The sequence below is a fragment of the Dendroctonus ponderosae genome, unplaced genomic scaffold (genome assembly GCF_020466585.1).
Source record: "Dendroctonus ponderosae isolate FM_Combo_2020 unplaced genomic scaffold, Dpon_F_20191213v2 Dpon_F_20191213_5, whole genome shotgun sequence".
Taxonomy (NCBI): Eukaryota; Metazoa; Arthropoda; class Insecta; order Coleoptera; family Curculionidae; genus Dendroctonus; species Dendroctonus ponderosae.
Window position 1 is genome coordinate 4,356,129 of NW_026018715.1, and position 11,430 is coordinate 4,367,558.

An 11,430-nucleotide genomic window follows, 5' to 3' on the forward strand; every position below is an offset into this window, starting at 1 on the left:
TTAAACATTGTAATTTAAAAAATTTATTTTATCCAAATGTTAATTTTTAAATTAATTTATGAATAATGGGATTTTTAAAACACTCAAAAATGGTTATTTATGTAGGTTTATATTTTTTTCGTAAATGTGTGAAAAAAGAATCGATTTGTTGGCAATTGAAAGTGATGCTGGTAAGCTAAAAAAATATTATTTTAAACATTCAGGAAAAGCCGTAAGTGGGACGCAAGTTAATTACATTTTGGACAGTTTTTCTAGTTATCCGACAGTATCATAATTGCTAACAATAACTTGAAAATTGTATGCAATTTTACAAAAATAAAAAATGAGCAACTTCGCCACCCTGGAACGCAAATTAGTAGGTACCACTGGAGGTTTTAAACTTTTATGGCGGATTTTTGTAGTTCAGCTACAATAAACTGCGTCACTCTGTGTAGCTCACATTCTCACATTGTGCAATTATTGCGGAAGGAGAACTGTGGAATAAAAAAAATAAAAATTCATTCGGAAAACTTTGTTCAGCTGTAAAAACTGCTTCAGAATCATGTGGCGAATCAAACTTACTTAGTATTGCAAATGGACTCTTAATTAATTCATATTCTGCTATTCTGCTCCTTAATAGCATATTCCCAGTATAACTCGTTAATAAGTACTATGAAATGTTTCAAAAGTTAATGCTTTAAAAGTTATGTCTGGGAAAAACGTTAATGTTATTCAAATAATAATAATAATAACATTAAATACCGTCCTAACAAATGTAAATCAGCCGTTTTATTTTGGTATTCAAGAATCTTTACAGACATAATCTTTAGACAGAATATACGCAATTACTGTAGCTTTGGCCATTTCTAAATGGAAATTCCTAATCTTTATGTGTGTATGTAGATAGACAGCAAAGTGCTGTTTAAGCTTGATTCGTCATAAAATTTTTCTTGAGGAAGATAAAGTGGAGAATATTAAATTAATGATCTTATATAAAAGGGATGAATATTTTCAGTTTAAACTATTATGAAAGGAATTTTTCGCGGCTTAAACTATTAAAATTGACTTGCTCACTTTGCTTTACAAAAATCACCCAAGCATTCTTTGGACTAACTATAGATATTTTTTGCATTAAAATACAATGTTTATCTTTTCAAAGATTGTTGTATTTCTTCTAAAGTTTTTCCTTTAGTTTCTGGTACCCATCGAATAGTTAGAATCGTGCTCATCCAACAACAAACACCGAAAACCAAAAATGGAGCATATAATCCCACGTTAGCAGTTAAAAGGTGGAACAAATTGGTTGTTACAACTACTGCAACGCCCCATGCTATAATAAGGATACAAATTCCTTTAAACTTGATACTGGCCGAAAATAGTTCACTCAACATTAAAGTAGGTACCACTCCCAAGCCAAATGAGTATGTGAATACGAAGGAAATCATTCCTGCTAACGGAAACCAATTGATTTTGTCGAGATTGGCAAATTGAAATTGATCGATAAAGAAAAACACTGCCATAGCTATGAGCACAGTACCGGATGCGATCAAGGAGTAAAAGTATGAAAGTTTTCTGCCCCACTTATCCACCGAACTGCAACAAATCAAGTTCAAACTACAAACAAGGCTGCTGAAAATAATTGATGAAATTTGCGGGCTCAAGTTGCCACCAGCTTTCTGGAAGATCGTCTGCGAATAAGTAGCGAATACAGTTATTCCGCACAGTTGCTGAGAAATCCGTAGGAAGCAACCAGCTTTCAGGGCCTTTCGGTTACTATCAATCAGGAAAAGGTCTTTCCATTTTCCTCTTTCGGAAAGTTGTCGGTCTACATCTGCTTTCATACTCTGGAAATCTTGTTCGATGTTAGGCTTGCGTCGTAACCATCGAATGCTTTTCTTTGCAGCGTCAAACTTTCCATCTTTGATCAGTTGGTAAGGAGATTCTGGAAGTGCTGTCAATAATAAGGCAAATACGACTAGAATGGCGATGCAGATGTAGGCTGTTGTTTGGACACTCAGGTAACTTCCTGAAAATTAACGTTTCTGTAAAATATCGTAAACCCGCATCAAAGTACATGTTACTTTTTACTTTAATCATATCAAATGCTTCCCATTAGCTGTAGTTTTTATATACATACTTTTGTTAAACTGACCTTCCTCCATTAATTATTTATACATGCCTTTATGCCTTTTCAAGGATTTTTAATTATTAAACCACATACTCAACGAGTGAAATAAGTTGTTTTAACTAATATTATTCTATGCTAAAATTAAGTAGCTTGGGAACGACCGAACTCAGAAGTTGAGCGTTTGCAGGCAATAGTAGTCTTTTGGTGTTGAAACCTTTGACAAGCAAAATACACTAATTGCGCTTTATGCGAAATTAGAACAACATAAGCAAAAAATACATAATTTAATGAATATTTTTAACGAAAAATGAAAAATTGTCCGTCGTTCATCTATAAACGAAAATAAGCTGTATGAAGATAACTATAATACATATTTTTTGCATAACTTTATTACCAGCAATATGTAATTAGAAAATATTATAATTTGGATTGATAGAGTAGATTTTCAACAGTTTTTATCTATTTAAAGTGTGTAAAAATATTTATTGATGAGGATGCGATTTTTCAATGCAATAATCGCATTCCCTTATAAATAGATATGGTAAAGGTTTTGTTTACTTATTTGTATCATAAAACTATACCAATAAACCAATAGCGTGTCGAAAAATTCAATTAATTATTTAGATTTACTGATTTAATTAACATTGATGAACGTGTATCCATTATTGTGTCTTTTCAATTACACATTTTGCTTTATAACTTTCTCCATTAATTAAACATGAAATCTAATTGATTCTTTTGACTAGCAATATAAATTATTGTTGGTAGCACGATTCAAGCTCATTTGTTATATCTATGATTTTATGTAATTATACATATTTTAGGGAACTGATGGATTTCAATCTATTTTATCACATTTCCGTAATAAGTTGCGAGTAATACAAATAAATTATTTAATTCAAATGAAGCTATCGAATTCGGAATAAAATCCAACCTAATTATTAATGAAATATGCCACATAAGTGTGCAATTATTTTCATGGGGACTCTACATAAGATCAAATGTTCTATTTCATGTTTATATGTTGCCTTTATAAATGATTAAATTAGAAATAATTTTTTAATTCAATTAACTGGCTTTTAATGATACAAAGTCATAAAATAATAAATGCACCCGTTTTAACACATTTTACCTTAAATTGTATTTTGTAATTATGCTTGTACTTTTATACAAAGGAAATATAACTTTTCTTTCTTAGTTGTTATAATTTTGTTTCATATAGAAGCGAGCGAACTGTGAAACATTACATATGAATGCCAACTGACCACTAGTGTACTTACCGTTGATTGAAAGAGTATATAAGTATACTCTTCAATCATCGGTACTTACATTGTTGCTCTTACTTGCACATGAAACGTTTTTGCCCATATAATTTTATTATTTTGTTTCTAATTTAACAAAAGTTATTCGAGGTATGTCTGATGTTATTTCAGGTGCACTTGCTGAACTAGTTTGTTTAAAATAATTTTTCTTTTACATTTTACTAATTTTCTATCCTGTGAAGTGAACCTAACTATCAAACACATACCTATTTTATGGCTTTCTTTATTTTAAGTAATTTTTATCCAATTTATTTAATTTCTTGCGACATTTAATGTGTTTCTTTTTTATATGCTATTTTATTTTTCCAGTGTTTTAGTATCTTCATCATTTTTCGTTGTTTCATTTATTTGTTATTTTTATAAATCATTAGATTGGAAGTATTTTTTTAATTCAATTAACTGGTTTTTAATGATATGAAATGATGCATTATCCAATCGATCAGTTGATTAAACTGTAAGTACTTTTTATATTGATTTTTATGGAATAAACCAAACTGAATATTCGGACTAAGCTAAACTGAAAAAAATTCTACTTAATTTATAAAAAAGCTGGCAGTTGAAGAAATCTGCGGGATTCATTTATTTATTTTGTTGGAAACAAATCACTTTGGAGTTGAATTCCATATAATCATTCAGAATACTAAACTATCTTCAATGTGTATTCTTTCTGAAATTGGAATTGAAACCTAAAGTTTTTTATGTCAAAAACTGCATTTAACTTAATTTTTGCGTTAATATTTTCTTATTTATTAATTATTCTTATTTCTTAATTTGATTATTAATATTTTGTTTTCTATTCTGATCAACTTTTTAATACTGAGGCCATTTGGACCACACTTGCATTATTACTTATTAAACTATACCTCTAAGGAGTCCGAAATACATTATAAACTTTGTGTGTGTTAATACATACATGATGATACATATACTTACTCACTATGAGTAAGTAAAAAGGTATCAAAATAAAAAATGTTATAATCATTTAAATTGGTGTTTTTAGTAGCTCATTTGGTAATTGGTTTTAGTCGACTTAATAAAAAACGTAAAATTTTGGCCGTATTTATCAAAAATCAAAATTATTTGTTGGTGAAAACTAGTACATAGTTGTATTAATGATGTACGGTAGATTTGAAACATATATATTTTTTTATCCACAGTTGATATCCTTGAAAAAATGTTTTTAAATTTTAATTTTAGATTTATTTTCTTTTCAATCAACAATATATTAAAAATGCGTTTTGTTTTTATTGCATTATTTTGAAGGTAAGCACGACTTCTTTTTAAGAACGCACATTTCGCAACATTTCGTTAATTAACACATTTATTATGCGATTATATAATTGCGGCGGTTGGAACAATAAAAAATATAATATAAAATAGTAAACTTAAATGTCTGTATCTCTATAGAATTCTAGCTACTACTTTTTTCTAGAATTGGTATCTAAGGCAATAAAAATATTTTTAAATCTTATATATCACTACACCAGGTATATTAGTAAACTATGTATGCATCCTTCTTTCCATTTAAACTAAATAAGTTAAATTAAGTAAAGTGAATCAAATTAAAACTTTGTAGGTACGTACCTATATGGATATTTCTAATAATTCGTATTAATTAATTTTGTATTAAGTCAGCAAAACATTTTCATTTCGATGAGTGCATCGATCATACATGAGTAAACTTATCTCATCCAATCAAAGGAGATGCAAATTTGTATCATAGTGTGTGTATATAAATTTACATCTCCTTTATTGGATTTTCTTCACAGTGTGCACACCCGCTTCCTTCCTTTTAAACCTATTTCAACTTCAAACATGAAAATCAATATGGCTTTTAACGTATTAAACATTGTTTTTTTTTTTAATACATACCTGCCACATTTATGAAAAGGTGTCCGCAGTAATGCATGAATAAAGGAAAATTTCCCCAGAAGCCTCTAATTGATGGGGAAAGAATTTCGCCAACATAAGATGGAATACTGCAAAATGCTGCGGTATCTCCAATGCCAGCAATAAACCTGGCGGCATAAAACTCGAATTTGCTCTTGGCAAAAATTGTTATTAGCCAACTAATTAGGTAAGGAACGGTTAAGAAAAATAAGGCCTTTTTTCTTCCCAGGAAGTCGGCGATTTTAAAATAAAATAAACTACATGTTATCATTCCTAAAAGCATGTGAATCAGTTTCAAATTCATGGTCGCCTTATAAGACTTACCAACTGGTTGAATTACTATAAAATATGATGCTTCTTCTTCTGAAATGTCATAGTTAACTTTATCCTGAGTTATGACCAAGCTAAACGGTGAACTCCAAACGAAGATTATCCCATTTGAGAAAAGCCCTAAGGAAACTGGCAAATTGCGGGTCATTAGCTTTCTGCTATTAGTATTGAAATTGAAATATACAACCTACCTACTAAAACTGCTAGGATTTGAGAATAAATTTTTTCCTCTGTCTCAATTTTCTTTAGTTCCATATTGATTGGCTATATTAACACACTATTCAGCATTATACGACAATTATGTGAAAGGTATTCCTTTACTTTTGATAATGAGATAAGGTTTGTTAACTTTACTACGCCAATCACACTAATTCCAAAACAATCACATATTTATAATCAGAAATCACTACTTTCATTATACCGTTGTATTTTTTTACCGTAAAACATTACATTTGAATGCTAACTGACTACGTACATTGTAAACGCCAGCGAAAATAAAAAATACGTCTAGAATATTATATGTATCTCAATAAGTCGATCAAATCTTGTAATATACCTTCAAAACCACTTACTTATCGATCAAACGCTGAGTAAAAACATATAAATTGACTTTTAAAGGTCTGATAATTAAGAAATAGAAAAACGGAAGTAAAGTATAAGAAAAGTTTACGATTTGGAATCCGTAGCTTCAACGTCAAAGAGACTCAAGTTACAGGGGCCGTAAAAAAGTGATCCACCTTCATTCATATGGTCGAATTTCACTAATTTTCACTATCTCAGAATTTGTAACCAGATTTTGACGTAAACTTTGAGATACTTTTCATATATCAGTCCACATAATAAGAGTTTGTATTTTGATTTATTTCTATCGGATTGAGCTCCTTCTTTCTTGCATCTAAGTACGGCCCAATGAACTTTTGTATTTTAGTTTTAAACATATTGTAGGATCTTCTCAATTAAGTTATAGAATGTTGCTATCTTATGTATTCCTAATTTCTAAGAAATTGCATATGAATAGTGACTCTGGTTTTAGCTATTGTGGTGCTCACCATCATCAGCATGTTTGACAATTTTATTTGGTGTCGATGTTGAATAATATTTTCTTCCATGTTTTGGTTATATTTATCCTTTCTCTTAGCTATATATATTTTCATCTGAAAATGTACAATGTTTTGAAGCGCTTTCAGACAATAAATTATTTTGTTCAGTAGATTTAAAAACTCTTTCTTTTCGTCCTGCAGGGGTCCACAAGAATTCAAGTGCTCAAGTGTACTAGTGATTTTTTCACCTGTAAGTGAGAACGAGAGTCTAAATAGATCTGTAATAGATTACTTAAGGTAGTTTAAGCAATTATCATTTTCTTCAGGTTTCTGAATTTATGATCAGTATTTTCATTAGTTCTTCAATGTAACTTTGCAATGTAAATTTGTTTGGTACATCTAAATATTTGAAACTCATTGGCGCGCCTACTATGCATTTACTTGTAATTCATTTTCTTCATCCTTTTGCGCTGTGGATTTTTTATTTTAGTTTTTTACTCTATCCGATCGTGATGAAACCGATACTCTTTACTACAACAATTACTAAATATGATGAAAATATCCAATTTCATCTAAAATATGTTACGTTCTTGAACTTTGCTTTATTGAATTAAACACTTTTCATAATCCAGTCTGGGCTTTGTTCCCTATTCTGATGTCTTTTCTTTGTTGCCTTTGCGATTACCGAATAATTGTAACCTTCAAACGATTTTTTTGCTTTTTTTCTTTTTAATTCGTTCGAAGTTTCTATTGTTTTGCCTTTCTAGGAAGCTAGCAAATTTTGTAGAATTTCGCGTTTTTGCTGGAAGTAACGTGTGGTGCAAATAAATGTTTTTGACCGAATAAGGGTGTAATCAATATTGAGATTAAGCAATCTGATCGGTCTTCTATTATCTCATAAACATCGTTTAATTATTCGTAATAATTTGATTAATAATATTCCGTTCCAGAAGCAAAAAGTACATACAGTCTTATTTCAAGCAAAATCCTAGCTAGTTTTAAACTTAAAGAATTATTTTCGATATGTTAGGAAATCCATTGTTGAGTTTACCAAAACGTTAAAGACATATTAGTAAATGATAATTCAAATAAAGAAGTAAAATTAACAAAAAAATTTATCTTACTTAAATTTATCGCGCGCTAATAACTTGCGCTAATAATTGGCTTACTTATTAATACAAAAAATATATATATTTTTTATTTGCATTGTAAAAATTACCTGAAATAATTTAGGCCCAACCTTAATCACGTTTATAAAGAATTATTTAATAAATAAAATAATTGTGCATTATTTAATTGCAGGCACTTACGCCTCTTTAGCACTTCCAATATTTTTGTATTTTTTTACAAACTGATTGATGGGTATTTCGCCTCAATTTTTTTTTTGTATTTTTGTACACTGGTCACCAGGAAATTATACTTATTATACCCGAAACGGTTAATTTAAATACATTAATTAAGTACCAGGTTAAAGCTATCGTTAAAAAATGCTTTAACATTCAACGGGGGTCGAAATATTATCCGTATCGATCGCATATTGTGATTTTTGTATTTGATTTTGCTATACCACCATGTCCAAACGTTAAATTAAGTTTTCAACTTAGTATTGTATTTATATCTTTTCTGTATACAGGAGCATGTGTACCACCAGCTTTGGAACACCGCTGATATTGGGTAGATGCAAAATTCAACACAATGATCGAAAACATTTTTTCTTATGTTGAGTTCTAAAAACAAAATTATGTACTAAATTAGAAAACTGTCGGAAAACGCTTTGTTACAAAAATAGAGAAGATGTAAATCAACTGGAAAATGTGATCATTTTCAAATGATTACACACTGAGGAGCACCATTATTATTTCTACTTATATTATACGAACATCAATGTTAGAACTCAAATTGTGATTCACACGTAAGAAAATGTGCCAAATTTATTTTCCGACTCACATTTCATTTTGATATTTTGAAATAGTTGGGACACTGACTTCTTAACAATTTATATTTAAAATCCTGTAAAAACTTGCTTTCTGTAAAAAATAAAGCATTTTCACATTCTGTGAAAACATGGCAAACTGTGTTCATCCAATTATAACTCAGCTATTCACTCAGTCATTCGGTAACAAACATATCTAATAGACCAAACTTTTTAAGGAAATTTGAAACATAACTGCAACTGCAGTTGTTAGTAGCTAGAGTAAATAATTTAATTAATTGTAGATACTAATTTTGCTGAAACGCTGAAAAAAATTAATATAATTAATTAAATAATTTCATTCATAATCCTTACTGTATCAATTCCACATTGAGCCTAGATTTATAGCATTTGATCTAAAAGATCCAAATAACCAACCCAAATAATAAACATTTACCATCTGTTTTTGCCAAAGTTTAAATAAGCCTTTTTCGGGTTAAGTTCTTTAGGGATTCTCAGTAACACTGCAGAAGATATTTGTACAAATGTAGTTTATTTCGTGTATTTTTCTGTGTAAAATAATGCCAGTTATGTGTCTGTATTTGTTTATAATTTTGATAGTAAGTATTATATTTGTCAATATTGTCCAGTTTCTTTGGAATTTGAACGTATCGCATTTATATCTGAATGTTGCTGTTTGCCTAGATATTTCTATTCTAAACAAAAATAGAATAGTTTTGCAGCATCAGGGTAAATCACAATTTTAAGCATTCATTTTAAATATATGTATTTAAGGTCTAACGGCCTTTTGAGTAGGCGAAATTCAACATATTGTGCTACAAAAGTGATGAAAGTTGAGACATGTTTCCTGTTTCAGTTTAATTTTATATGTGAAAGTGCCCAATTAACATTGTTTGATTTTAATGATAGCAGAGGCTCAGGTGAGTAACTCCTACCTAAAATCAATCGTCTTTAGCTTTGTACTCTCTAAGGGTTAAATCTAAATGAAATGAAGAAACTTGTGGTTAATAAAAATGCATTCAGGCGCCATTGCTTGACGCTAAACACGTTTTGATGTTAACGCATTTTTGCTAGCCGTTAAATCTGTTATAATAGATAAAATCTGAAATCAGATGTAAATCCAAAGTGCAAAGATTGCGTCCCCCGTTTATCATTTGGAGGGTAGAAACAGCTAAACCTTTGAGATTAGTATTTTAGAGGAAATAAGGAATATACATAGTAGTGGTTATTTGAGCATTAGAAGAATGGCTAGACTTGGACTATGAAATCAAAAGTAGTAAAGGGTTGAAAACTCTTAGTGCCGCCAGCAATGGACAATAATTTAACATAATGTTTTTACTAACAAATTTAAAGAAATTAACACATGTGGTGTAGTGTAGCATTTTGCAAAATTTTTATAACATTAAGTTCAAATTTATTGTAGTAATAAGGAAGAAAGAAATCAAATGCTTAATGGAGAAAAATCTTTTTCCAAAATTTCTTATATTTGAAGCGAGTTTTAATATAATTAGAACAATTGATTTTTTTTCCAGCTCTACCAGAGAAATGTTTTTATTGTATGGTTTTTATTATTTCGGTACAATTAAATTGTCCATTTTAATTCAGAATTTTTAGTCACACGTAATTAGTTCATCCGACACAATCTAACCAACCATACTTAAAACATCTCAGGCTGACATTAACTAACCCATAACTTCTCCAGATTCATTGTAATCTGCTTTTCTGCGGTTTCAATGCGGTCACAAATCGTCTAAATCACATAAAAAGCTAAACTTCAATTAGTAATAATAATACCTATATTTACCATGAACAACACGAATCTGATTAACGTGAAACGTAAAAGGACATATGTATATTATTAATAACAGTAAATTAAATATATTGTTATTACTATGTGCGTATAACAACTGTTTTAGCGCAAATACTTTTATAAACTTTTTGAAGTTCGTCGGACATTTTTTCAGTTCAACTTCAAATATCGAAATGCAAAAAAGGAGAAGCAATGTGTGAAAATGTTGATTTTTATCCGCATCGATACATTGAAGATGTCTTAAAGAACTACAGAATGCCAAAATTGTTTTTTGGCCAGAGTGAGGTAACATTCCTTCACTTGCATCAGTAGAAAAACTCACTAGTATCATTATAGGTACCTGAAGATGATTTTTTCTCAGATCGACAATACGGCGAAGATGGGAGATTTGTATGCAGTTCCATAACCAGAACAATATTTCCCAAATCAGGACAAAATAAGGACAACCAATGGAGATTTATTGTTAATCAGGGATCAGGGGATGGGTTTGTTCAAGGCGTTCAAGTCGAAGTCTGCAGAAAGTATGCAACGGAATTTTCTATATTTAAAACATAGTTTTTAATAGTCTTTGTTTTTTGTAGCCCAGAGCGAGAATGTGATATACCGGGGGGCGCTCCATTAGAATACGAAACTTTCTGTAAGCAAAAGTACATTTACAAAAAGTTATTCGCATTAAATGAGAGAGGGGAGCTGTTGCTGGAATCTTTTAAAATGCCATCAGCTTGCTGTTGCCAATATAAACGAAGATATAATGATTTTTCAAATAGGATGGGGTTTAGTGGTTCAGAATCCAACGGAACTGCCACTAGAGTATGGACTACTGTTTGAAAAGTAAGTCGTAACCGGTCATAGAAGTATAGATTTGGGTTCTTTACTTTGTACTAATTTACTTTGACATAGTTGTATGCAATATTTAGTGGCACACTTTAAAATGAGAATACGATTATGCAATTATATGCTTCTATCAACATGATTGATATGAAATCGTACATTAAAAA

The 11,430-nt window shown here is 30.1% G+C and overlaps 2 protein-coding genes across 3 annotated transcripts; one reads left to right on the top strand and one right to left on the bottom strand.

Moving 5' to 3' along the window:
- Positions 1-73: 73 nt before the first annotated feature.
- On the bottom strand, positions 74-6,206 carry LOC109546652 (facilitated trehalose transporter Tret1). Of its 2 annotated transcripts, XR_007281630.1 has the most exons (5): positions 5,841-6,206; positions 5,644-5,778; positions 5,302-5,592; positions 562-2,005; positions 74-473 (listed from the first exon to the last, which is right to left on the bottom strand). XR_007281630.1 is itself a non-coding variant. In XM_019917696.2 (4 exons), the coding sequence occupies exons 1-4, from the start codon at positions 5,902-5,904 to the stop codon at positions 1,125-1,127; spliced, it is 1,371 nt and encodes a 456-aa protein (XP_019773255.1). In that variant the 5' UTR covers positions 5,905-6,206; the 3' UTR covers positions 74-1,124. The 2 variants fall into 2 exon arrangements, 1 of the variants encoding a protein (XP_019773255.1); XM_019917696.2 differs by having other exon boundaries at positions 74-2,005.
- Positions 6,207-8,801: 2,595 nt separating this feature from the next.
- Positions 8,802-11,260, top strand: LOC125504648 (protein spaetzle-like). The gene is made up of 5 exons (XM_048666968.1): positions 8,802-9,221; positions 9,397-9,542; positions 10,587-10,717; positions 10,769-10,953; positions 11,014-11,260. The coding sequence occupies exons 2-5, from the start codon at positions 9,449-9,451 to the stop codon at positions 11,258-11,260; spliced, it is 657 nt and encodes a 218-aa protein (XP_048522925.1). The 5' UTR covers positions 8,802-9,221; positions 9,397-9,448.
- Positions 11,261-11,430: the final 170 nt, after the last annotated feature.